Raw genomic sequence first — 27131 nt, forward strand, 5'->3', positions numbered from 1 at the left:
CTGAAGTTAAGCCCCACAGGCCTTCAAAACCAGATGTCCTGGGGTCTCCTCCTCCCACTGCTGGAACTCTGGTCTGGGAAGCCTGAGGTGGAGCTCAGAACTCTCACTCTCATGGGAATGTCTCTGACTTAATTGTTCTTCAGCTTGTGGGTTGCCCACCCAGAGGGTATGGGGCCTGACTATATCATGAGTGCACTCCTCCTACCTTCTTCTTGTGGTTCTGTCTCAATGTTTCCAGTTGAAGTGGATCCTTTTTGCTAGATTCCAGCCTTTTTTTTCAATGGCTGTTCAGAAGTTGGTTGTGGTTTTGTTGTAGTGGCAAAGAGAGGCGAGTTCATGGTCCTACTACTCCACCATCTTGATTCAATCTTCCTTGATATTTTAATTATAACACATTTTGATCTTTATGAATGCCCACTGCAGTGTGCCTTCACACACAATGAGAATTATTACGTCTGCTCTTTTGAAAATGAGAGCTTATATTTCAACTGGCATTTGTCTTAAATTACTATTACATTTGAACAGCTTTTCATATTTTATTAGCCATGACACTTGAAATATAATTTTTAATTTATAGTGATTTCATTAAGTGTATATACAATTTGAAAATTGCTTCTCCTGTTACTTGCCCTTCAATTTTGATATGTTTATAATATCTTAAATTATATATGTTAACTCTTGACAATATGAAGAGAGAACATTGCAAAGAAAATGTAACAATCACTTAAAATTCCACCATTAAAAGATCACCATTTTTATTTCAATGAATGGATTTCCAAAGAGCACGTAATCTTTCTAGTAGCCAGTGATTTATAATGTCAAAGTATCATGTATTAATTATATATATTTTTTGTCTGGAAAAAAAAAAAACAGAAACAACCAATCAATCAAACAATCAGCAAATAAAAAAATAAAAATAAGTTTGGGTGCCCTTCATGCTCAAGTACAAACTGATCTAACCATCAGCTTTTTAAGCTCAATAAAATCCATGAGGGATTGACACTCAGGCTGGAAAAGGTTCTATTGATTGTGCAAACCCAAAACAGCAGTTTTCAAAGTTGTTATTCTCACACGGTCTCTTTAAACCTCTGGCCAATGACACATTTGGAAAGTCAAGAGGTGGACTGAAAATCTTAAGGGAACTCCCTGTTTGTTATGCATTTAACTGTGTCCCTTCCAGATTTCACATGCTGAAGTCTTGCCACACAGTATCTCAAAATATGAGATTACCATATTTGGAAACAGGGTGGTTACCAATATGATTAATTAAGCTGAGGTCATACTGGAGTAGGATGGGCCCCTAACCCAGTATGACTAGTGTCCTTATACAAAGGGCAAATTTGGACATAGAAGCATTCCAGGGTGAGAGCCATGTGAAAACTGGAATTATGCTGCCACAAGCCAAGGAACTACCAGAAGCCAGAAGAAGGACCTGGAACAGATCTCTCTCTAAAGTCTTCAGGGGGGCATGGCCCTACCAATAGCTTGATTTCAGGCTTCAGCCTTTGGAACTGTGAGGCAAGAAATTTCTCTCATTTAAATCACTCAGTTGGTGGAACTCTATTTATTATATGGTCACTAATATATCATTTTTCTTATTTTAAAATATCTTTTGCCAGTTTCTTATTTTTAACTATCCTCAATGTTTCCATTACTTATGGTAGCAAATTGCCTATTGTTATAGGCACGCACACACGTTCCACAGAGAGACTTTAATTCTATGTGATCTTCCTAACTTTATTCCTTCACTGGCTATCCCATTTATTTCCTAGTATATTTCAGGCTCTTATGGGTTTGAAGATCATGAAACACCATCAGGAATATGTCTCTCTCACGAGGGCAGGTAGGATGAAGGAAGTACCATCACCACAAACCTAATTATTGTCTCTTCAGCACTAAAACTACCAACAGAAGCAGGGCAGAGGGGATCTCTGCAGTCTAGACTGGAGCTCACAATGGGTAGAAATGACCTTGCCACTCAGGAAAGGCAATGGCCCAAGATGGAAGTATCCCAGGCAAGGCTCAGCCTTACCAGTGACCAGAGGGACTCATTCTGTGTTTTGCCTTTCTCACCCACAGATCCAAAGCACACAGTTCTCCAGGGGATGGCTAGGTTTACTTACTTATCTTCCACATCCTGGATGGTGTCAGGCAGGGGCAGATTTCTGGTTTCAGGCAGGAAAAAGGCAACAAAACCAGCAATGATGGGAATGACTCCATAGATGATCCAGGGCAAGGTGGGTCGATACACCACTAGGGTCATCAAGAGGGGAGCCAGTGCTGCCCCACACCTGCTAATTATCATTTCTAATCCTGAAGCTGTTGTCCTGAAGAGTAAGTGAAAATACATAATAATCCAGGAAAAATACACACGTGTAATTTATGGTCTATTATTTTGACACTATTATTGGAAAACAATAAAATACAATTGTTACATACATGGGCTTGATGAAAAACACTTGTTTTCGAGATTTGTTCTGTGATTCTAGCTGTCTTTGTCAGGGTCAAAGTGTGTTAATACTCACTTTCATCATTTTAAACAGAATGTTGCACATTACACATATTCTGGTGAGTGGTCCAAAAGGTAAATGAGAGGATGAATTGATGTATTGTTTATCTCAGTACATGGCACAAAGTCAGCTTTTTCAATAAATCTGGTAATACTTGCTGTTAGTATATTATTATTACAAATGATTGCTTATAATGAAGAGACCTTATTGTGTTTATTCTTGCAATAAGCATCAATTAGCTTGGAAAGTCCCATTTTTGGTCAAGGCAGATTATCCATAAACTCTTATACCTGAGCAGAGTGGGGATGAGTTCAGCAGAGTGGATAGAGAAACTGGTGACAGAGGCAGAAACAAAGCTGACCCCCAAACTTGCCAAAGTCACATGCAGAGTCTGCATTTCTGGGGACAGGAAAACAAGTAAGACTAAGAAATCAGGCTGAAGAAATTAGTATCCAACAAATTTAGTCAGGACTAAAGGTTATTGGTATTTTTGAAATATACTGTAGAAAATATTACAGTGGCAGACGTCATGGAGTAGTTGAGAAGCGTAGAATTAACAATATACTTGGTTAAAAAGTACATAAAATTATCTGATGTCAATGCAGCAAATCTCTCTGCATATCTGATATTTGCTGGAGATGGAGAAGAAAAGGTGCTTCTGGCAGAAATTGCTTTTAAGTATTCTTTCCAGTATTTGGTAAATCCTTATTGCAGGAAGTAGGACTCTCAAGTACACAATTACTGAGTCTCAGACTCAGTTCTCATCTTGAGGACTTGACAATTAAAGTGCTGAATTTAAGTGACGAGGCATCCTGGCATTCCTGTAAATTAGGTGGTTTTTAGAAATGCGATATTTTCATTGATAAAGCCAGGAAAAGTCCCAGGTAAACCTAAATGAGTCAGTTAACCTAGTGTAGATACAACATTGTCACAGGGCGAGGATGGCATGAGAGTAGTAAAAGGACAAGACTACTCTGTAAGTGGACCAGCTGCAGAGAAGCTAGATTTAGATCAATGTTACACACATGGAACCGAGAATTGAAACATCACTTAGGCAAAAAAAGATCAGAAATTGGGAACCACTAAAAAAAATTTCAGAGAATGAGTTTTCTGCACAGTATAAAAAGAAATGTAATTATAGCTTTATGATATTAGAAAGAATTCTATTGTAAAAGTGTAAACCTGCCTCATTCATGATATTCTGAGGAGCAGAGTCCATCAATCTGTGATGCTGTAAAGCATATTCTTGCATTGGGAGATGGTGAAGCATAGTGTTCACTAAGGTTCTCCTAATTACTACATATCATCACTGTTTCAACTTATAAAATAATCGAACAGGGAATGGACAAGGATTTTACTCTGACAAAAGTACCCACTCGATACTCCTTCACCTCTTAAAAATGGGTTTTTTTTTTTCATTTCCTGGAAGACTCTCATAAGCAAGAGCTGTAGTCATGGTAACCTAAAAAACACCACACTCACACGTGGATACATAGAGATCGGTAAGTAGACTAGTCATCAAAGCTGGTAATGAAGAGCCCATACAGAGGGAGTGACCATATTGTGTCCTCACCTGGGTTATAATTGCAAAGCATTGCCCCTCTAAGCTTCTTTTTAAAAGTATGAATGGGCAAAGAGCAAGTGAACACATGCTGTCCTAAGGAAACTGTCTGGAATAAGTGATACCAGTTTCCAGGCACTACTAAACTGTGAGGAACATAAATATATGCCTGAGCTGCCCTTTGTTGTCCTTTAGCTCTTTTCCCAACAACTTAGTAGCAGAATTTCTCCTAAACCCTCAGATTGGTTTGGGGGAATACTTAGCATACAATTGGGACCTCTGTTTACTCCTGGCTTCAGACAAGTGTGGCCAATAAAATCCCTGAAGGTAAAGAAAAGACACTTCCTTTCCCCAAAGTACAGTCTTCTCTCACCTTGTGGCACAAACATGTTGACCAAAATGGCAAGTCCCACCAGGAACAAGAAAAGTGTCTGGGTTGGTCGACGGCCCATATATTTCAGTACTAAAAATACAAGACTTCGGACTAAAGCTGTGAGAGCTCCAAAGATTACCTGGAACAAGAAAATATTGCTCCCAAAGTGCTGTAGATTTAGAGAGATGCCATAGACTGGCACTGTGTTTGCAAATCTGTAGTGAACAAAAGAGGAAAGACACAAGCCTTAGTGCCTGGGTGCTATAGTTGATGATTATATTGATCCAGGCAGCCAATGATCAATGTTAAATAATAAACACCCAGTCTGATTTGTATATACTACATCGTAAAGGGATCATTTTAAAGTTACCATAAACAATTACATGACAATATATGAAAATGATATTCCTTCTGTGATTCTTTGCCATCCATAAGCATAGACTAGATACTGATAGGAAAACATAATCTGACCCAGTCACCATTTGGATGGCGTATAGAAGTTGAATATAGAAGAATGAAAACTGGAAATTTAAGAAGAGTTTCTTTTTTTTGAGGTTTCTCAGTATGCTCTGGGTTCCCCATCCCCTCCTCCATCCCAATACTGTGAATAATTTCCCTTTTCTCAACAGGTGATTGAAGCTGCAAAGAATCTATCTTGTCCCCTTGACCAGGAAGCACAGTCTCCTGGGGTCTAACATAATTCTAGGAAATTAAAGTTCATATCTGCTTTCTTGGGGCTGAGAGAAAATGCAAGAATTCAGGCAAACAAATATGTACTAACTGTAACATAGCAAATGGAATCAAAGGTAGCTAGTGGGGAGCTAAAATTTATCCAGACACTATCTAAGAATCCACTTTAATGATCTAGTACACCCAGATAGAGCTAGACCTAGACATTACAGCAGAAGAAGCCACCACCGATCACAGAAATTATAAGCAAGTATGTCATTTCCTGACCATTATCTCTACTTTTTCTTTCCACTCAATGTGCCTAGGGTTCATTAACCTAAGTCTGTGACCTAGTGGATAGGGGAAAGGTTATAAAGTACAATGCAGTTAATCAAAGAAGCAGTCTACTAGGATATGCAAAGGAAGAGGTAATCTGTACAACTCAATAGTTAATTTCTTAAGCTTGGCAGTAGGTCTGTATTCTCCTGTTATTCCTTTTCTTTTTCATAAGTCTTCAAAAATTCAGAATTATATCTCAATTTTCTCCTTTTAACCCTACCAAATTAAGTACTTATATCATCTCAAGAGATAACGTACAAAATTTTCTACAGAAGCCCTACTGCTAAAACCTCAAGTTGGAAACAAGTGAAAGTCCACCAGTGTTGAAGCACATAAAAAAAAATTGTAGTGTATTCATCTACTGGAAACTAAAACACTAGAGAGGAGAACAAACTACTGTTACATGCAACAGAATGGATGAAACTTCATGAATGAGTATGAGGAAAGAGGGCCTGTCACAGAATCTTTTTATCATTTACATTATGTGAAGGTCAAGATGAGGCAACACTGATCTATGGTGACAAAGTTGAGAACAGTTGTTAAGTTTTATTTGACATGGGAGGGCAGGGAGAAGGGAATGAAAGTGGAGCTGTCATAGTGGTGGTAGTGGTGGTGATGGTGGTGATGGTGGTGATGGTGGTGGTTATTAATGTATGGTATATGAGTGGACCTTGTGGGGAATTCAGATTTTTCCATCTTCATCTGGATGTTGGTTGTATTTTTGCATATTGAAATATTCATTGATCTGTATATATTCATGATCTCTTCATATTACAGTTGCAAGATTTGCTTCAATTAAAGTTAAAAGAAAACAATGAAAAAATTAAATGTCAAAATCTGCACTGTGATGGAAGTTCTTAACATCGGACTCCAGTGAAAAGACTGGAGTGTGACATGAAATAACTACTCCTCATTGTATAATTAGTTCAATGTGAGTCTTTTTACAATCTGTTGACTATCCCCAAACATAGCACATATTTAGTGTTTTCCTCATCTTTTTTCTCCAAATCAGTGCCCCTCTTTCGTAACACTATTATAACATTTGAAATGAATAGAATCATGGCTCCACTCTTTGAATGTTGTCATGCACTATGTGAAGCCCACCTCACAAAGAGCAGGAGACATATCCTCTTACGTAGGTTGGGTGTACGGAACAAGTCAAACACAGTAGCTTTGGTCTGTGCTGCCTCCAGCTCCTTCTGTATGGCAGATCTCAAACCCTTCAACAACAACAAACATGTATCACTTGCCAACATAGTGCCACGTATTTCTGTGAGCACTAACACCAAACAGGATGAGAAGATGTGTTCCTTTTCTTTTGAGTACAACATATTACACATACAGTCACAGGTGAGCACGTGATATGAAGGAAGATGTAAGGAGTTAAGGGACACTCCAGGAAATTAGATAGCAATAATGGTATTTTGAAAACAAGGCCACCGATGGAGACAGGGCATCCACAAGAGTACATAGATTATAGATTCAGATCAGGAAGTGAAAGGAAGGAAGCTGCACAGTGGGCAACACTACCTTTCTATGAGACAGACATGAAAGATGAAGTAATGGAGCTTGCATTCTCATCTAGCTGCCCTTGTTAGAAAAGCAGTTTGCGTGTCTCAATAAGAAGACAGTTGTCAGTTTATGACTTCCCTCCAACCCAGTAGCCACCTTTGTTCTCCTGCTCACCTCCATGTTCAGCATAGCTTCAGCATTCTTTATTCCATTTCTTTGTGCAACTTTTTTAAGTTCCTTTAAGCTCTTATCTGGTTTGTTGGTGATAATCAGCCACCGAGCAGATTCTATCAGCCACCTGATGAAAGAATGGCACACACATGTAAGTCAACTCTCTTCTGCTTGTTTGTCATATGATTTTGATAACACATGCTTTTGTCTCCCATGTAATATCCAACATTTCACTTGTTGGGTTTGGAATAGAAATCGTGTTCTATTACACAAATATGGCAATGATCTCTCCGTACAGTACATTTAAAGGTGTACTAAATGCAAAGGATAACAAACTTTGGAGCCAAAATGACTCTCTGCTTACTCTCTAGGAGATTTTCCAAGAAGCTTATGAAGCTTAAGATTGAGAGTTCCTCACATGAATGATTTCCTTTCAAACCTTGGCATGGGATCTAGCAAATTTGTACTCCCAATATATATTTATAATATATATACTTTTTAAAAAAATAGGCCCCCCAGTTCTCAACAAAATATTAGCAAACAGAATCCAACAAAACATTAAAAAGATAATACATAATGAAGAAATTGGATTCATCCCAGGAACACAAGGATAGTTCAATATACACAAATCAGTCAATGTTACATCACAAAAGGAAACACAAAAATCACATGACCATCTCAATAGATGCAGAAAAAGTACTTGATAAAACTCAACACCAATTGTGATAAAAATTCTAACTGAAGTGGGTATAGAGGGAACTATCTCAACATAATAAAAGCTATTTATGACAAATCCACAGCCAGCATAATACTCAAAGGTGAAAAGTTTAAAGCCTCCTCACTAAAATCTGTAACAAGACAAGGATGCCCACTCTCACTGCTTCTATTCAACATACTACTGGAAGTACTAACCATAGCAGTCAGACAAGAAAAAGAAATAAAAGGTATATAAATTGGAAGAGAAGAGCTAATTGTCATTATATGGAGATGACAGATACTATAGAAAACTCTAAAGGCTCCACACAAAAATTACTGGACTGATAAAAGAATTTGGCAAGGTAGTAGGCTACAAGATTAATATATAAAAATCAGTTGCATTTCTTTACACTAACAATGAAATACCAGAAAATGAAAGTGAAAAAACAATCCCTTTTAAAACTGCATCCAAAAAATAAAAAATACATAGGAGTAAACCTGACCAAGGATGTGAAAGCCTTTATGTAGAGAACTACAAAGCATTGATAAAGGAAATTAAAGATGATTTAAAGAAATGAAGATATCCCATGCTCTTGGATTGAAAGAATTAATATTGTTAAAATGACCATACTACCCAAAGCACACAGATTAATGCAGTCCCTACCAAATTACCCAGGATGTTTTCCACAAAACTAGAACAAATAACCCTCAAATTTATATGGAATCACAAAAGACCCAGAATTACCTAGGCAATACTGAAGAAAAAGAGTGAGGCTAGAGGAATAACCCTCCCAGACTTCAGACAATGCTACAGAGCTACAGTAATCAAAGCAGCACAATATTGGCACAAAAACAGCTACATGGATCAATGGAAAAGAACAGGGAGCCAAGAAATAAATTCACATATCTATGGTCAATTAATCTTCAACAAAGGAGGCAAGAATGGATAAAAGGCAGTCTCTTCAGCAAATGGTGTTGGGAAAGCTGGACAGTCACGTGTAAATCAATGAAGTTAGAACAGTCCCTCACATCACACACACACACACACACACACAAATTCAAAATGGCTTAAGATTTAAACATAAGACAAGACACTATAAACCTCCTAGAAGAAAACATAGGCAAAACTTTTCTGACATAAATCTTAGCAATGTTCTCCTAGGGCAGTCTTCCCAGGCAATAGAAATAAAAGCAAAAATAAGCAAATGGGACTTAAATAAACTTACACTTTTACACAGCAAAGGAAACTATAAACAAAACAAAAAGACAACCTATGAACTGGGAGACAATATTTGCAAATGATGCAACTGACAAGGGCTTAATTTTCAGAATATACAAACAGCTCATACAACTCAATATCAAAAAATACAAACAACCCAATCCAAAAATGGGCAAAAGACCTAAACAAATATTTCTCCAAGAAGACATACAAATGGCCAATATTCCTAGTCTTTTGAGGAATCTCCATACTGTTTTCCATAGTGGCTGCACCAAACTGCATTCCCACCAGCAGTGTAGGAGGGTTCCCCTTTCTCCACAGCCTCTCCAGCATTTGTCATTTGTGGATTTTTGAATGATGGCCATTCTGACTGGTGTGAGGTGATACCTCATTGTAGTTTTGATTTGCATTTCTCTGATAATTAGTGATATTAAGCATTTTTTCATGTGCCTATTGATCATTTGTATGTCTTCCTTGGAGAATTGCTTGTTTAGGTCTTCTGTCCATTTTTGGATTGGGTTGTTTGGTTGTTTCTTATTAAGTCGTATGAGCTGCTTATATATTCTGGAGATCAAGCCTCTGTCGGTTTCATTTGCAAAAATTTTCTCCCATTCGGTAGGTTGTCTTTTTGTTTTACTTATGGTTTCCTTTGCTGTGCAGAAGCTTGTAAGTTTCATTAGGTCCCATTTGTTTATTCTTGCTTTTATTTCTATTGCTTGAGTAGACTGTTCAAGGAGAACATTTTTGAGATGCATGTCAGATAATGTTTTGCCTATATTTTCTTCTAGGAGGTTTATTGTATCTTGTTTTATGTTTAAGTCTTGGATCCATTCTGAGTTGATTTTTGTGTATGGTGTAAGGGAGTGTTCTAGCTTCATTGCTTTACATGCTGCTGTTCAGTTTTCCCAACACCATTTGCTGAAGAGACTGTCTTTATTCCATTGTATATTCTTGCCTCCTTTGTCAAAGATTAGTTGACCAAAAGTTTGTGGGTTCATTTCTGGGCTCTCTATTCTGTTCCATTGGTCTATATGTCTGTTTTTGTACCAATACCATGCTGTCTTGTTGACTGTAGCTCTATAGTATTGTCTGAAGTCTGGGAGAGTTATTCCTCCAGCCTCTTTCTTTTTCTTCAGTAATGCTTTGGCAATTCTAGGTCTTTGATGGTTCCATATAAATTTTAATATGATTTGTTCTAGTACTGTGAAATATGTCCTGGGTAATTTGATAGGGATTGCATTAAATCTGTAGATTGCCTTGGGCAGTGTGACCATTTTAACAATATTGATTCTTCCAATCTAGGAGCATGGGATATCTTTCCATTTTTTAAAGTCTTCTTTAATTTTCTTCATCAATGGACTTATCGTATGACCCAGGAATCCCGCTTCTGGGCATATATCCAGAAGGAACCCTACTTCAGGATGACACCTGCACCCCAATGTTCGTAGCAGCACTATTTACAATAGCCAAGACATGGAGACAGCCTAAATGTCCATCAACAGATGACTGGATAAAGAAGATGTGGTATCTTTATACAATGGAATACTACTCAGCCATAAAAACCGACAACATAATGCCATTTGCAGCAACATGGATGCTCCTGGAGAATGTCATTCTAAGTGAAGTAAGCCAGAAAGGGAAAGAAAAATACCATATGAGATCATTCATATGTGGAATCTAAAAAAAACAAAAACAAACAAACAAAGCATAAATACAAAACAGAAACAGACTCATAGACATAGAATACAAACTTGTGGTTGCCAAGGGGGTGGAGGATGGGAAGAGATAGACAGGATTTCAAAATTGTAGAATAGATAAACAAGATTATACTGTATAGCACAGGGAAATATACACAAAATCTTATGGTAGCTCACAGAGAAAAAAAGTGACAATGAATATATGTATGTTCATGTATAACTGAAAAATTGTGCTCTACACTGGAATTTGACACAACATTGTAAACTTATTATAAATCAGTAAAAAAAGTTTTAAAAATAGGCAAATGAAAAGGTGCTCAATATTACTAATTACTAGAGAAGTGCAACTCAAAAGTACAGTGAAGTATCACTTCACATCAGTCAGAATGGCCATCATGAAAAAGTCTACAAATGACAAATGCTGGAGAGGGTGTGGGGAAATGGCAACCCTCCTACACTGTTGGTGGGAATGTAGTTTGGTGCAGCCATTGGAATATGGAGATTCCTTAAAAACTAAAAAAATAGAGTTACTATATAATCTAGCAATCCCACTCCTGGAGTTATATCCAGAGGGAATTCTAATTCAAAAAGATGCATTCACACCAATGTTCATAGCAGCAGTATTTGCAATAGCCAAGACATGAAAACAACCTAAATGTCATCAATAGAAGACTCAGTAAAGAAGTTGTGATGTATACATGTACAATGGAGTACTACTCAGCCATAAAAAAGAATATAATAATGCCATTTGCTACACATGGTTGGACCTGGAGATTATCATACTAAGTGAAGTAAGCCAGAGAGAAAAATATCATTTGATATCACTCATATGTGGAATCTTTAAAAAGTGACATAAATGAACATAGTTACAAAACATAAATAGACTCACAGACATAGAAAACAAACTATGGCCACGAGGGAGCAAAGGGGATGGAATGAATAAATTTGGAAGTTCAAAATTTGCATGTACTAACTATTATATATAAAATAGATAAACAACAAGCTTCTACTATATATATAATGAAAATGAATATATGTATACATGTATGACTGAAACATTATGTTATATATTAGAAATTGACATAACATTGTAAACTGACTATACCTCAATAAACAAATTTTTAATAAAAATAAAAAAGAAGGCCCCAAATATGTAAGCTTAAAGCCCAACAAAGATTGGAAGACTTCTGCCACTACCAGCTCTGTTGGTAACTAATTACCCAAGTGAGTCACTTATTTACACCCACCTCAGATTTTTATCAATAAAATGGGGACCATGGTGTCTTCTTCTCTGTAGTGTTGTTATAGGATGGAATGACATAATGAATGAGTCTTACATGTATCACACTCCCTCTGTCTGTGAACTCATCTCACTGTATGGAATCTATAGTCATCTCTCTGTGATTGACTAAATCTGATTCTTCCTAGACTGGTTATACTTGTAAGAATGACATTATCTATACATAAACATTTGTTAAAATTATTTAAGGGAAGAGAGAGTGCTGAACATATGATGTAAATCATCTAAACTGCATGCCAGTTTTTGGTACTGGAGAAATTACACTGCTCTTTTGTCAAATTGCTCTAAGAATAAATTTGCTACATCTTCCTATTATCCAATTTCATCTACAACAATGAAAGTCACAGAAAATTTTACCATGACCTGGTTCACTCAAATTAAAAAAAAAAAAGAATTAAAGGCATTTCTTTTTAAATGTTTTAGTCTATATTTTACATTAAGGAGAGTAAAATTGGGATAACTCCACGACCAGTATAGTGAGTTAATCTTATGAAGGAAGACAGCAGAAAATATTTAGAACTCCCCAGCAGAAAGATCATTGTTATCCCCTGTTCTGTTTTGCAAATTGCACAGAATGAACAGATGATAGTCATAGGTTCTAGGTTCAAACAATAAAAGAGGGCCTAGGGAATAAGAAATCAATACATCCAGATACAATCTGCATTTTCATCCCAGGACCCCATAAGACAGAGTGAGAGAGAAGGCTCATACCTTGAGGAGATAAAGAAGACAAAGAAAGGTATAGACACCACCAGCTGCAGAGTACGCCACTCTCGAAAAACAAAAGCCAGTCCTCCCAGGACTATCTGTCCCATACTAGTGGCACAGGTTACCAGTGTTATTACCATGGCTTTAGACTGGGATCTTGTCCACTCCACAACTGAAAGAAAATCCAGTTGGGATATTAATGTCAGATAAATGTGAAATTTGAAGGTCAAATTCAAGACTTGGAAATGGAGATCAAAACTGTTGACTTACTGAGTGTACCGGTATTTATTAAGATGACCACAGTAGAACAACCTGACCAAAAGTGTAGTGAGCAGAAAGTGAGGAAGGTGGGAGCAAAACTGCACAGGTCCCAGAGATGGCAAGCTGGAGCGAACACCATCTGAGAACCAACCTCCTCCCAAACCTAAGAAACAGAGAAGCAAATTAGATTATTGGAGCAATGACAATTTGTGGTAAAAACAAAAGACTACTCTGAAATTTAGAGAATTTTTTAAAATATTTTTATTGAGTTATAATCATTTTACAATGTTGTGTCAAATTCCAGTGTAGAGCACAATTTTTCAGTTATACATGAACATAGAGAATGTTTTAACAAGTGATTCTTTGTACCTGAAACTTGAAAAATCAAGAGCTAAATCAACAACAGAAATCTGAAAGTAACACTCCTTGTCTATAATATACACTAACAATACCAAAAAATTTTATTCTCCAATTGTCAGGAGGCATCTGACACCAAGAGATATCATATAAAAGAAACTACAATGTTGGAAATTGTAATATACTAGAAGCACCCATTATACTTGTACATGTATTTAGCAAAGTAGAGAGTCTGTATAATGTCTAGAATATAAGAGAGCTAGAAGTATACTTGAATCTCTAGGACTAGACAGGTTAAAACTCAACTGATGCAAAAGATCAATGGAGCAATGCACTAAAGTTTTTGAAGGTTTATGTAAGGACCAGTCTTTGTTGAATCTGGATTTATAAGGCTCAAGCAATATGTTTCATCTAGAACAGAGTATAAGAGCACCACAACTCTGGAAAATGAACAAGACGGTGGAGTAAAGGACGTGGAGCTCACCTCTCCCCATGAGCAGATAAAAAATACATTTACATATGGAACAATTCTCACTAAAACTAACTGGAAAATGGCGGATTGACTTCTGTAAACCAAGGATGTAAGAAAGATACACATGTAAACAGGTAGGAAGGGAAGAAACTCTATTAGGTCAGGACCTGTGCTCATCGGGAAGACTCAGAGGAAAAGGGAGATTATATGGGTGGACACGTCACCTGGGGAATGAGAAGGTCAGGTTACAGATTTCATGTCCAAATCCGGGGGCCTACTGGAGGAGACAATCCCCCTTGGCTGGTTGGAGGACTACTGGGAATAATTGAAGAGCTTTGGAGAGTCTGGACTCAGCTTTTGAGGAACACACATGAACTTGCTAGCCCCGAAGGCAGGGCATAGAAAGTTCTGCCCTAGCAGCTGCAAGGTTTCCCACTACCACCTTGCAGTGCATCACACCCATAACCAAGCAAACTCTCTGGCCCCACTCAATTCCACACCTCAGTGCTGCATTGGATCTGTGGTACCCACAACCAGAAAAACTGTGGGACACAGAGGCAACCTAGTTCTGGGGTGGAACCTGGGTAGGGTGGCAGCAGCTATTGTTGACACAGCCAAGCAACATCTCAGAAACCACCCAGATCTCTGACAACAGCTGCTTCTCCATAGATAACCACCCAATATATGCTGAGTCCTCATGGGCCACTGCCAATCCTATGGAGCAGTTCCACGATAAGGTAAGAGTAGTGGAAGCATGCAGAAGCGATTGGCTGTGAGAAACAAAGGGTACATGCACCTGAGCCTGTGTCTGACTGTAGCCATGGATGCCAAACAGCAGCACATCAAACCTTTGTCTGCACAAGAGCCCTTGTCAGTACACAGGCCCCATTGCCTCATCACACCTTTCCTCTGGAGAAAAGGTCCCAGGGCAAAGGGAGAGGAAAAAAAAAAGGACAAATCCAGCATGTGTCCAAGTCTCAGAGCTTCTGTTACAATATTTTAAGATTATATCCCAACCCTGACAGGGCAATTATAGCCACTGAGCACAGAGGAAGTCCCATCTTACACTAGGTGCTGGATCTAGTCCCTCCATCTCCAGTCCCACCTCCTACCAAGGTGATAGCTGAAGGCACAACATAAGGAAAGATGTGATGTGTGTCCAGGTATATCTAGCTCTCATACAAAGGCATAGGCACACACAGTCTATACAGGGAAGCTCCCACATAACAACACCCTTTCCCAGTAGGTAACTCTTTCATCTAAATTCATAGAGGCAGTTAAGATGTTCAGAGAACTCAAGAGGAGTATAGATGCACAGAATAAAGTTTTTAGCAAACAGTTGGAAAATATAAAGAATACTCAAACAGAGTTGATGAATAAAATCACTGAAATGAATAATACACAAGAAGGAATCAAGAATAGACTAAATGAGGCAGAACGGATCAGTGAGCTAGAAGACAGATTAGTGGAAATCACTACTTCATAACAGAAAAAAGAATAAAAAGGAATGAGGATAGTTTAAGAGAACTCTGGGACAATATGAAGTGCTCTAATATTCTCATTATAGGGGTCTCAGAAAGAGAAGAAAAAGAGAAAAGACCTGAGAAAATTTTTGGAGAGATAATAACCAAAAACATCCCCAACTTGGGAAAGGAAACAGTCATCCAAGTCCTAGAAGTGCAGAGAGTACCACACAGGATCACCCCAAAGAGGAACACACCAAGGCACATAGCCATCAAATTGACAACAATTAAGGATAAGGAGAAAATATTAAAATTAGCAAGAGAAAAGCAACATATAACATACAAGGGACTCCTATAAGGTTATCAGCTGATTTTTCAGCAGAAACTCTACAGGCCAGAAGGGAGTGGCACGATATATTTAAAGTGATGCAAGGGGAAACTTAACAACCAAGAATCCTCTATCCAGCAAGGCTCTCGTTTAGTCTTGATGGAGAAACCAAAAGTGTCACAGTTAAACAAAAGCTAAAAGATTTCAGCACCACCAAATCAGCTCCATAACAAATGTTAAAGGAACTTCTCTAGTCATCAAACCATAAGAAAAGAAAACAAAAAGAAGAGGAAAAAAAAACCTACAAAAGATTGCTTTGGCTGTTCAGAGTCTTTTGTGGTTCCTTATAAATTTTGGAGTTATTTGCTCTAGTTCTGTGAGGAATGTCGTGAGTATTTTGTTGGGGGTTGTGTTGGATCTGTGGCCATTTTGATGGTGTTGATTCTTCCAATCCAAGAGCACAAGAAATCTTTGCATTTCTTTGTGTCATTTCAGTTTTCAGAGTATAGGTAACCTCCTTGGTTAAGTTTATTTTTAGGTGTTTTGATGTAATGGAAATGTCACTGCCAGTTATAAAATTCTGGCTTTTGAAGTGAAAAAAAAAAGTGAATTAAGGGCCACAAATGGCAAAATATTCTTCATTTTTATGGGTGAGTTGTATCTCGTTACATATATATATGCTGCATCTCCATTATCTATTGAACTATTGATGTGCACTTAGGATGCTTCCATATCCTGGCAATTATAAATAATGTTGCTGTTGATAGTATTGTGTATGTATCTTTTTCAGTTAATTCTTATTTTGTGGTTGACTTTATTTCTTTGATAGCTATGTAAGTTTAAAAAGCTAAAGCTCTGAACGTTCTTAGAAAAAATGAACAGTACATACATATAAATTTAAAAATATATGTGCAGTAAAAAAAATGACCTATAAAGCCATGAAAGACATAGAAGAAACTTAAAAGACATATTACTAAATGAAAAAAGCCAGTCTGAAAAGGTTACAAACTATGATTCCAGCCAAATGACATTCTGGAAAAGGCACAGCTACAGAAACAATTAAAAGATTGTGTTTTCCAGGTGTCTGGGGAGAGGGAGGGAGGGATGGAGGAATGAACAGATGGAGTACAGGGGATTTTTAGGGCAATGAAATTATTCTGTATGATAATATAGTGATGGCTATATGTCATTATGCATTTGTCAAAGCCCATAGAATGTACAACATCAAGAGTGAACCCTAATGTAAACTATGGACTTTGGTTGATAATCATGTGCCCATGTGGTTTCATCAATTGTACCAAATATGCTGCATTGATGAGGGATGTTGAGGGTAGAAGAGTATATATGTGTAGGTGGGGAGGGCTATGTGTAAACTCTTTGTGTTTCTGCTCAATTCTGTTGTGAATCTGAAACTGCTCTAAAAGAATAAAGTCTAGGAGAAAAATTTTGAGATGTATGTCAGACAATGTTTTGCCTATATTTTCTTCTAGGAGGTTTATTGTATCTTGTCTTATGTTTAAGTCTTTGATCCATTTTGAGTTGATTTTTGTGTATGGTGTAAGAGAGTGTTCTAGCTTCATTGCTTTACATGCTGCTGTCCAGTTCTCCCAGCATCATTTGCTGAAGAGACTGTCTTTATTCCATTGCATATTCTTGCCTCCTTTGTCAAAGATTAGTTGACCAAAAGTTTGTGGGTTCATTTCTGGGCTCTCTATTCTGTTCCATTGGTCTATATGTCTGTTTTTGTACCAATACCATGCTGTCTTGTTGACTGTAGCTCTATAGTATTGTCTGAAGTCTGGGAGAGTTATTCCTCCAGCCTCTTTCTTTTTCTTCAGTAATGCTTTGGCAATTCTAGGTCTTTGATGGTTCCATATAAATTTTAATATGATTTGTTCTAGTACTGTGAAATATGTCCTGGGTAATTTGATAGGGATTGCATTAAATCTGTAGATTGCCTTGGGCAGTGTGACCATTTTAACAATATTGATTCTTCCAATCCAAGAGTATGGGATATCTTTCCATTTTTTAAAGTCTTCTTTAATTTCCTTCATCAATGGTTTATAGTTTTCTGTGTATATTTCTTTCACTTCCTTGGTTAGATTTATTCCTAGGTATTTTATTACTTTGAGTGCTATTTTAAAGGGGATTGTTTCTTTACTTTCATTAAAAAATTAATAGAGGCAGAGAAAATCAAGCAAATGAAAAGGCAGAGGAACTACTCTACTTGAAAGGTCAAGAGAAAACCTCTGAAAAAAATAATGAAACAAAAACAAGATAAGGAATTCAAAACATTGATGATAAAAACATTATCTGAATTACAGAAAAGAATTGATCTAAACAGTGAACAATTTAATGAGAAACCACAAAATATTGTTAAAAGACCCAATCAGAAATAAACAATTCAATAGCTAAAATTAGAAAACACACTAGAAGGAATGAATACAAAACTGAGTGATATAGAACACTGCATAAGTGATGTGGAAAACAGGATTATGGAAATCACTGAATTAAATCACTGAAGGAAAAGAAATTTTCAAAATGAAACAATTTAAGAGATCTCTGAGACAACACTAATTTGCATAATAAGGGTCCTAGAAAAAAAGAGAAAGAGAGAGAGAAGGGGAACAAAAATGTATTTGAGGAAATTATAGCTGAAAACTTCCCAAACCTAAAGAAGGAAATAGATATCCAAGTACAGGAAGCACAGGGGATCCCAAACAAGATGAATCCAAACAGACTCACACCAAGACATATTATACTTACAGTGGCAAAAATGAAAGATAAGGAGAAAATTCTAAAGAAGCAAGAGAAAAATAGTCATACACAGGGAAATCCCCATAAGCCTAGAAAATTTTTCTACTTCAGAAACATTGCAGATCAGAAAACACTGGTATGATATATTCAAAGTGCTGAAAGGGAAAAACCTGAAACCTAGGATACTCTACCCAGCAAGATTATTATTTAGAATGGAAGGAGAGTTAAAGAAATCCTCCGACAAGCAAAAAACTTAAGAATTCATCAATACTAAAACTACACTAATAGAAATGTTGAAGGGTCTTCTCTAAGTGAAAAAGAAGGAAGAACCTATAGAAAAGGTAAAACAATACTAGGAAAGGTAAATATACATTAAGGACTTAAGATCAACCACATAAATAAGCCAGTATGTAGATTATAAGATGAAAAGAAACTGTAAAAGCAACTATAAATAAAATAAATAATTAAAGGATAAACATGAATATTTAAAACATGACATCAAAAACACAAAATGTGGGGGAGGGGAATAAAAAAAGTAGATCCTTTAGAATGTGTTTAAACTTAAATGACTATCAGTTTAAAACAAGTAGATATAATTATTCATCTACATATATGAACCCCATGGTGACAAATCAAAAACCTGTAACAAATATGCAAAAATTGAAAGAAAGGAACAAAAGGCTGCTACTAAAGAGAATCATCAAAAAATAAGGGAAGGAAAAAAAATAAGAAATGAACAAGGAAGAACTATAGAAACAAGCAGAAAACAATTAATTAAATAGCAATAAATATCTACCCGCCATAATTACTTTAATTGTCAATGCACTAAATGCTCTGATCAAAAGATATATGTCAGGGCAGAAGACCTAAACAAGCAATTCTCCAAGGAAGACATACAAATGATCAAAAAGCACATGAAAAAATGCTCAATATCACTAATTATCAGAGAAATGCAAATCAAAACTACAATGAGGTATAACCTCACTCCAGTCAGAATGGCCGTCATTCAAAAATCCACAAATGACAAATGCTGGAGAGGCTGTGGAGAAAGGGGAACCCTCCTACACTGCTGGTGGGAATGCAGTTTGGTGCAGCCACTATGGAAAACAGTATGGAGATTCCTCAAAAGACTAGGAATAGACTTACCATATGACCCAGGAATCCCACTCCTGAGCTTGTATCCAGAAGGAAATCTACTTCAGGATGACACCTGTACCCCAATGTTCATAGCAGCACTATTTACAATAGCCAAAACATGGAAACAGCCTAAATGTCCATCAACAGGTGACTGGATATAGAAGATGTGGTATATTTATAAAATGGAATACTACTCAGCCATAAAAACCGACAACATAATGCCATTTGCAGCAACATGGATGCTCCTGGAGAATGTCATTCTAAGTGAAGTAAGCCAGAAAGAGAAAGAAAAATACCATATGAGATCGCTCATATGTGGAATCTAAAAAACAAAAACAAAAACAAACAAACAAACAAAAACAAAGCGTAAATACAGGACAGAAATAGACTCACAGACAGAGAATACAGACTTGTGGTTACCAGGGTGGTGGAGGGTGGGAAGGGATAGACTGGGATTTCAAAATTGTAGAATAGATAAACAAGATTACACTGTATAGCACAGGGAAATAAACACAAAATGTTATGATAACTCACAGAGAAAAAAATGTGACAATGAGTGTGTATATGTCCATGAATGACTGAAAAATTGTGCTGAACACTGGAATTTGACACAACATTGTAAAATGATTATAAATCAATAAAAAATGTTTAAAAAAAAAAGATATATGTCAGCTGACTGTATTTTAAAAAGACCCTTCAAAATTCTGCCTACAAGAGACTCACTTCAGGGCTAAAGACACACAAAGACTGAAAATGAGAAAACAGAAAAAGATATTTCATGTAAACAGAAACAACAGAAAATAGAGGTAGCAAAATTCATAGCAGACAAAATAGACTTTAAAACAAAGGTATAAAGACAAAGAAGGGCATTATATAAAAATAGAGGGATCAGTACAAGAAGAGGATATTATAAACATATATGTGCCGAACATAGGTGCATCTAAAAACATGAAGCAAATAATAAGATACAAGGAGAAATTGACAATAACAAAATAATAGTGACTTTAACACCCAACTTGCATCAATAGATAGAACATCCAGACAGGAAATATGTAGAATCTAAAAAACTGACATAGATGAACTGATTTACAAAACATAAATAGGCTGACAGACATAGAAAACAAACATGGTTACAAAAGGGGAAAAGAGGGGGAGGGATAAACTAGGAGTTTGGTATTAATATATACACACTACTATATACAAAATAGGTAAAACAAAGACCTACTGTATGGAACAGGGAACTATATTCATTATCTTGTAATAACCTATAATGGGAAAGAATCTGAAAACAAATGTGTATATATCTATAATCACATCACTTTGCTGTACACCTGAAACTAACACTGTAAATCAACTATACTTCAATGAAAAATAAGTAAGTAAATTAGCAAAAACTTGTTTAAATATCTAAATGTAAAACATGAAACCATAAAACTCCTGGAAGAGAAAATTAGGCAAAACACACTTTGACATAAATCATTGCAATATTCTCTTGGATCAGCCTCCCAAGGCAAAGAATTGAAAGCAAATATAAAGAAATGGGAACTAATTAAACTGTAAAGCTTTTGCACAACAATGAAAATCATCAAAATGAAAAGACATCTACTGAACTGGAGAAGATATATTTGCAAATGATACAAAAAATAAGGGATTAGTATCACAGTAGGATAACCTAGAAGAAATGGATAAACTCCTAGAAACATACAATCACCCAAAACTGAATCATAAAGAAATAGAAAATCTGAACAGACCAATAATGATTGAGGAGACTCAATCAGTAATCATACACACACCCTCAAAAAGGCTTATTATCAAAAATATATTAATAGCTCATATAATTCAATATCAAAAACAAACAGCTCAATTAAAAAATGGACAAAGACCTGAAGAGACACTTATCCAGAGGACATACAGATTGCTAACAGGCACATAAAAAGATGTCCAACACTGCTAAGCATCAGACAAATGCAAATAAAAACCAAAATGAAATACCATCTCACACCAGTCAAAATGGCTATCATCAAAAAGACCACAAACAAATGATGGTGACAATGAACCAAAAAGTGAACGTTTATGCAACATTTGTGGGAATGCAAATTGGTGAGGCCACTATGGAAAACAGTATAGAGATTCCTCCAAAAACTAAAAATAGAATTACCATGTGATCCAGCAATTCTACTCTTGGGTACATACCCAAAGAAAACAAAAACACTAATTCAAAAAGATACATGCAGCAAAGTTCACAGAAGTATTATTTACAATAGCCAAGATATGGAAGCAACCTAAGTGCTCATCAACACATGAATGGATAAAGATGTGGTATATATGTGGAATATAATTCAGCCATAAAAATGAATGAAATTTTGGCATTTGTACAATGTGGATGGACTTGGGAATTGGGGTGGGTATTTTACTTAGTGAAATAAATCAGGCAAGAGACAGTATCACCTACATGTGGAAACTAAACAAATAAAACAATCGAATGTATATGACAAAACAGACTCAGAGATATAGAAAACAAACTGCTAGTTATCAGGGGAAATAGGGAAAGGGGAGCAGCAGACAGGGGTATGGGATTAAGAGATACAAACTATTATGTATAAAATAGCTGAGCAACAAGGAAATGTTGTTCAGCACAAAGAAATACAGCCACTATTTTCTAATAACTTTAAATGGAGTATGATCTTTAAGAGATTAATTAATTAATCTTGAATCACTATACAGCACACTGCAAATTAATATAATCTTGTAAATCAACTATATTTAAATTTTTTAAAAAGCACCAAGATGTTAAATGGATGAATTCTATCTAACATTTAAGGAAGAATTAGCACAAATTCTTCTCAAACACTTCTGAAAAATTGAAGAGGAAGGTACAATCTCAAACTCATTTTAGAAGGCCACCAAATTACTGATATCAAAATCAGATAAGGACATTACAAGAAAACTGCAGATCTACATCTTTGCTGAAGATAGATGCAAATAATTCTCAACATAATATAAGCAAACCAAAGTCAACAGTACATTAAAGGGATCATACACCATGATCAAGTGGGATTCATCCATAGGATATAAGGATAGTTTGACATGTGCAAATCAATAAATGTGATACACCACATTAATAGGGTGAAAGACAAAAATAATAGGACCTCCTCAACAGATGCTGAAAAACCAATTTGACAAAACACAGCATCCTTCATGACAAAAATCCTCAATTATTATAGAATGAAAGTAGCTCACCATAATAAGGCCATATATAGACAAGCCCTCAGCTAACATCATTCAACAATGACAGTGAAAGATTTTACTCTAAATTCAGAAAAAAACAAGGGTGCCCCTCAAACCACTCCTTTCAACATAATACTGGAAGTCCTAGTCAGACTAATCAGGCAAGATAAAAGGAATCCAAATTGGAAATGAAGGATTAAATTGTCTTTGCAGATGCTATGATCTTATGCATAGAAAATCCTAAAGACTCAACCAAAAATCTACAGAAATAATCTACAAATCTGTTAGAAATTATCTATAAATACAGTAAAGTTGTAGGATACAAATCAATATACAGAAAACAACTGCATTTCTATACATGAACAATGAAATATTTGGGGGGAAAACTAATAAAGGAAACAATTTCACTCATAATAGAATCAAAAACAATAAAATACTTAAGAATAAATTTAACCAAGGAGGTGATAGATCTGGATACTGGAAATAATGCTTTGATGAAAGAAGTTGAATAATGTACAAAAAAAATGGAAAAAGAGGAGGAGGGTATAGCTCAAGTGGTAGTGGTAGAGTGCATGCTTAGCATGAATGAGGTCCTGGGTTCAATTCCCAATACCTCTTCTATAAATACATACATACATACATACATACATACATACCTAATTACCTCCTCCCCACCAAAAAATGGAAAGAGAACCCATGCTTATGGATCGGAAAAGTTAGTATTGTTAAAATGACCATGCTATGCAAAGCCATCCATAAATTATATGATATCCCTGTTAAAATTCCAATGGCATTTTTCACAGAAATAGAAAAAACTATCCTAAAATTTATCTGACATCACAAATAATCCCCAAAAGCCAAAGCAATCCTGACAAAGAACCAAGATAGGAGCATCACATTTTCTGATTTCAAACTATATTATAAAACAGTAGTGATCAAAACAGTATGGTAGTGACATAAAAAATAGACACATAAACCAAAAGAACAGAAACAAGATTCCAGAAACTAGTGCTTCATATATCATATTTGATAAAGGAACCAATAATACTTAAAGGGGAAAAGACAGTCCCCTCAATAATGATGTTGGGAAAATGAGATGATAACATGTAGAAGAATGAGATTTGACCCCTATTTACACTATTTAAAAATTCACTCAGAACTGATTAAAGACTTAAATTAGACCTGAAACAGTAAAACTCCTAGGGAAAATATAAGCAAATAGCTCCCTGACACTGCTTTATTTTTTAATATAATAACAACCCAAATTAGCATAAGGGTATATCTCATTGTGGTTTTGAATCGTATTTCCCTGTTGATTAATGATGTTAAGCATCTTTTCATATACTTGTTGACTATTTCTATGACTTCTATGGAGAAATACCTATTGAGCTTCTGTGCCATTTTTGAGCCAGATTATTGGTTGTTTTTCTATTAGGTGTAGTAGTTTCCCTGTATAATTGGATATTAACTCTATCAAATATGAGGCTAGCAAATATTTTTCCCATTTGGTATGCTTCCATTTCATTTTGTTGATAATTTCATTTGCTGTGCAGAAGCTTTATGGACTGACATAATCTTATTTGTCTATTTTTGCTTTCATTACCTGTGCCTTATTGTCAAGGTCAATGTCCAGAAGCTTTATACCTATGTTTGGTTCAAAGTCTTTAGCTTAGCTATCATTCTCCCTTTTCTTCACCAAATTTTCAACTCTTATGTTCTGTCATACCTCTTTTCCACATTAAGAAATTTAAAACATTTATCACTTTCTGCCCCCCTAAACTGATCAATCAGCATTTTATTGTGAATCACCATAAAGAGCTCAGTCTGAAAACTGGTCAATATGAGCACTCTAACCCTGAAATATTTTACAAATTGAACTCAGAGTGATACATTGAGTTCACAATTTTCAACTGAAAGATTAAATGATGCTAGGTTTATAGATGGTAAGGGATACTTTAAGTCTTCCAATTCTTCTCTGAAAGACTTAAATGTGTGGCTGCTATGGCTGTCTCTTGCTTCAGGATGGGTATAGTCAGGCAAGGATAACCCAAACATCTCACATCACAGATTATGACGCCTGAGGTCTATAGATTAATTACCTTATATGTTTGCAAGTATTACCACTGAAGAGCCTTTTTTCACAAGATCAGAGGTCCAGATTATAATCACAATTATTTCTTAATACAATATAGTGCCATCTCACAACGCACCCAGGTTTTATGAAAATACCTACTAATTACAGTGGGGCATGCTCGATAACATAATGATCAATCTGGGAATACAGAAGAATTTAATCAGAGTCCAGGAGTCACTTAACACAGAAACCATGGCAAAGGCCTACAGTGCTGTTCACCATATCCATGTCTTTTGAACAGGCTGAATCTCCTGTCTTGAACAACCCTCCCCCACTTCCCATAGGTAATTCCTTCTCATCTTGCTAAATTAAGAATCATGATACTTCACCTCTAAATACTGCTCTGAAATGCCACCCATATCTTATGGAAATGTCATTTCTGTGTCCAAGACAGAGAGCTGTGTGACAACAAAATTGCATTGATCACAATAAGTTTAATTCTACATTTCCATCTATAGCTCCCTGGGAACCAAGGCAACCCAAAACAGAATAAATTGCATATTGAAACTCAATAAAGACTTCTTTATTAAACAATTAATCATAAACTGTGAAAACACCACAGAGGAAGGACAGCAGTGATCTGGAGACACTCACCTGTCTGAGAGATGGCCATACACGAAGCCTCCCACCAGCATTCCAACCATGAATAGGAACTGAACCACTGGTTTCTGTGACTGATAATTACATACTAGGTCCCACTGGAAGAGAAGGAAACCAGCACAACGGAGATTCACACCATCTTATGTGTTCACTCACTCCAGTAACCCTTAGGGAGCACACTCTCTGGCTTCTATTACTAGATATATTCATCTATATCATTCAAGTCTTAGCTTAAGCATGGCTTTCTCTAGAAATCTTCAACTAAATTTTCTAAGTTATATTAGAGCCGAACTTTATATTCACTTAGAACTGCATACTTCAGTCATTCTCAATCTTTGCCCCACATTGAAAATATTGAGGTTGATTTTTTATACTGATGCCTGGATTTCACACTTAGAGTGGAATACCTGATAGGTTTCTCTATCAAGTAGCCAGGGCATGAAGTTTGGTATTAATTAATACAGTATTTCCAATTTGCAACTAGGCTGATAACAAGTGACTAAGAATAATTTTTCACACATTATATCAAGTCCTTATTTGTCTAATCATCAGCCTTCATCTTACATTGAACGGTTTGTGATAGTAAATTTCATGTCTCACTGGCTGATTCCACTGTCCTCTACTGTCATGTAATTACTTGGCAATTAAAAAGAAAAGCAATCACTTTTTGCTGAAACAATGAAAGAAAGATGGCTATGCAATCTACACAGTAACTGAAGACTTGAACCTTGTTTGTTTTATGTTATTCTAAACACCCAGACCATGTACTTACAAAAGGTAAATGGGACATTTACCTCAGTCACTATGGTAGAGTGGAAAGAGCTTTGATCATACACCCAGCCATCCACACAGGGCTCTGTGTCCAGGTGAGTCATGTTGGGGAGGGTCCCATTCAGGTGAAGGAGCTGCCACTGGGGAAGAAGGAAGCAATGACATTTTTCTGGCTTCAAGTTTGAATCCAATGGGATGGAGATTCTTAGGAAGACATCAGGGCTGAGTATCCCAGTGCCATTATCAGAGACAGTGTCATTATCCAAGATGTGGACCCAGCAGCGATGACCAGGAATGGCTGCAGTGAAATTCTCCAACAGCACCTGACAGACTCCAAGCATCAAAAAGGGAAAAAATAAAGCCATCTGAAGGATCTGAAATTTTCCCAGGCCACCAACTTTATCCAGGAGCTCCTCAAAGGCCATTGTGAACAGGTGATCCTCAAGAGGAGGCACAATGACTTTATAAGTTCAAAGGGAGGAAAAAATGTTTCCTTTCATTAATTCACATTAATTCTATGTGACCTCACACCACTTTCCATAAATGGGTCCCACCCACCTCACTATTGAAACAGAACAGTGGGAGCAGTTCCCAAGTCCTTTTGGAATCAGGAGATACTATTTTTTAGTAAAGTCATAGAGAAAATTATTTACCAAAGATACTTCTAGCTCTTGCCAATGAAATCTTTTAAAGGTTTACTCTCTGAATGTGCTTGTCTTCAGTGATTCTGCAAAATCAGCATTGAACTTTGGCAAGTACATGAATCTCTAAATAATCTAAAATAAGCCTCCTACACAGTCTTCAGTCATTCCCAGAAAATGGAATTTGAGAGACACAGAAGTGAACTGCTTTATGATTTTTTTCTCTG

The 27131-nt window shown here is 36.3% G+C and overlaps 1 protein-coding gene across 1 annotated transcript; it reads right to left on the reverse strand.

Annotated features, from left to right (window-relative positions):
- Positions 1 to 788: 788 nt before the first annotated feature.
- LOC105091533 (solute carrier family 22 member 10-like) lies at positions 789 to 26746 on the reverse strand. The gene is given in 11 exon segments (XM_064492235.1): positions 789 to 854; positions 2124 to 2327; positions 2801 to 2909; positions 4445 to 4659; positions 6557 to 6672; positions 7139 to 7262; positions 12759 to 12927; positions 13026 to 13115; positions 13118 to 13179; positions 25487 to 25590; positions 26287 to 26746. Coding segments are annotated over 11 exon segments (1623 nt in total). The 5' UTR covers positions 26689 to 26746; the 3' UTR covers positions 789 to 826.
- Positions 26747 to 27131: the final 385 nt, after the last annotated feature.

Source organism: Camelus dromedarius, chromosome 12, assembly GCF_036321535.1.
Source record: "Camelus dromedarius isolate mCamDro1 chromosome 12, mCamDro1.pat, whole genome shotgun sequence".
NCBI classification, from domain to species: Eukaryota; Metazoa; Chordata; class Mammalia; order Artiodactyla; family Camelidae; genus Camelus; species Camelus dromedarius.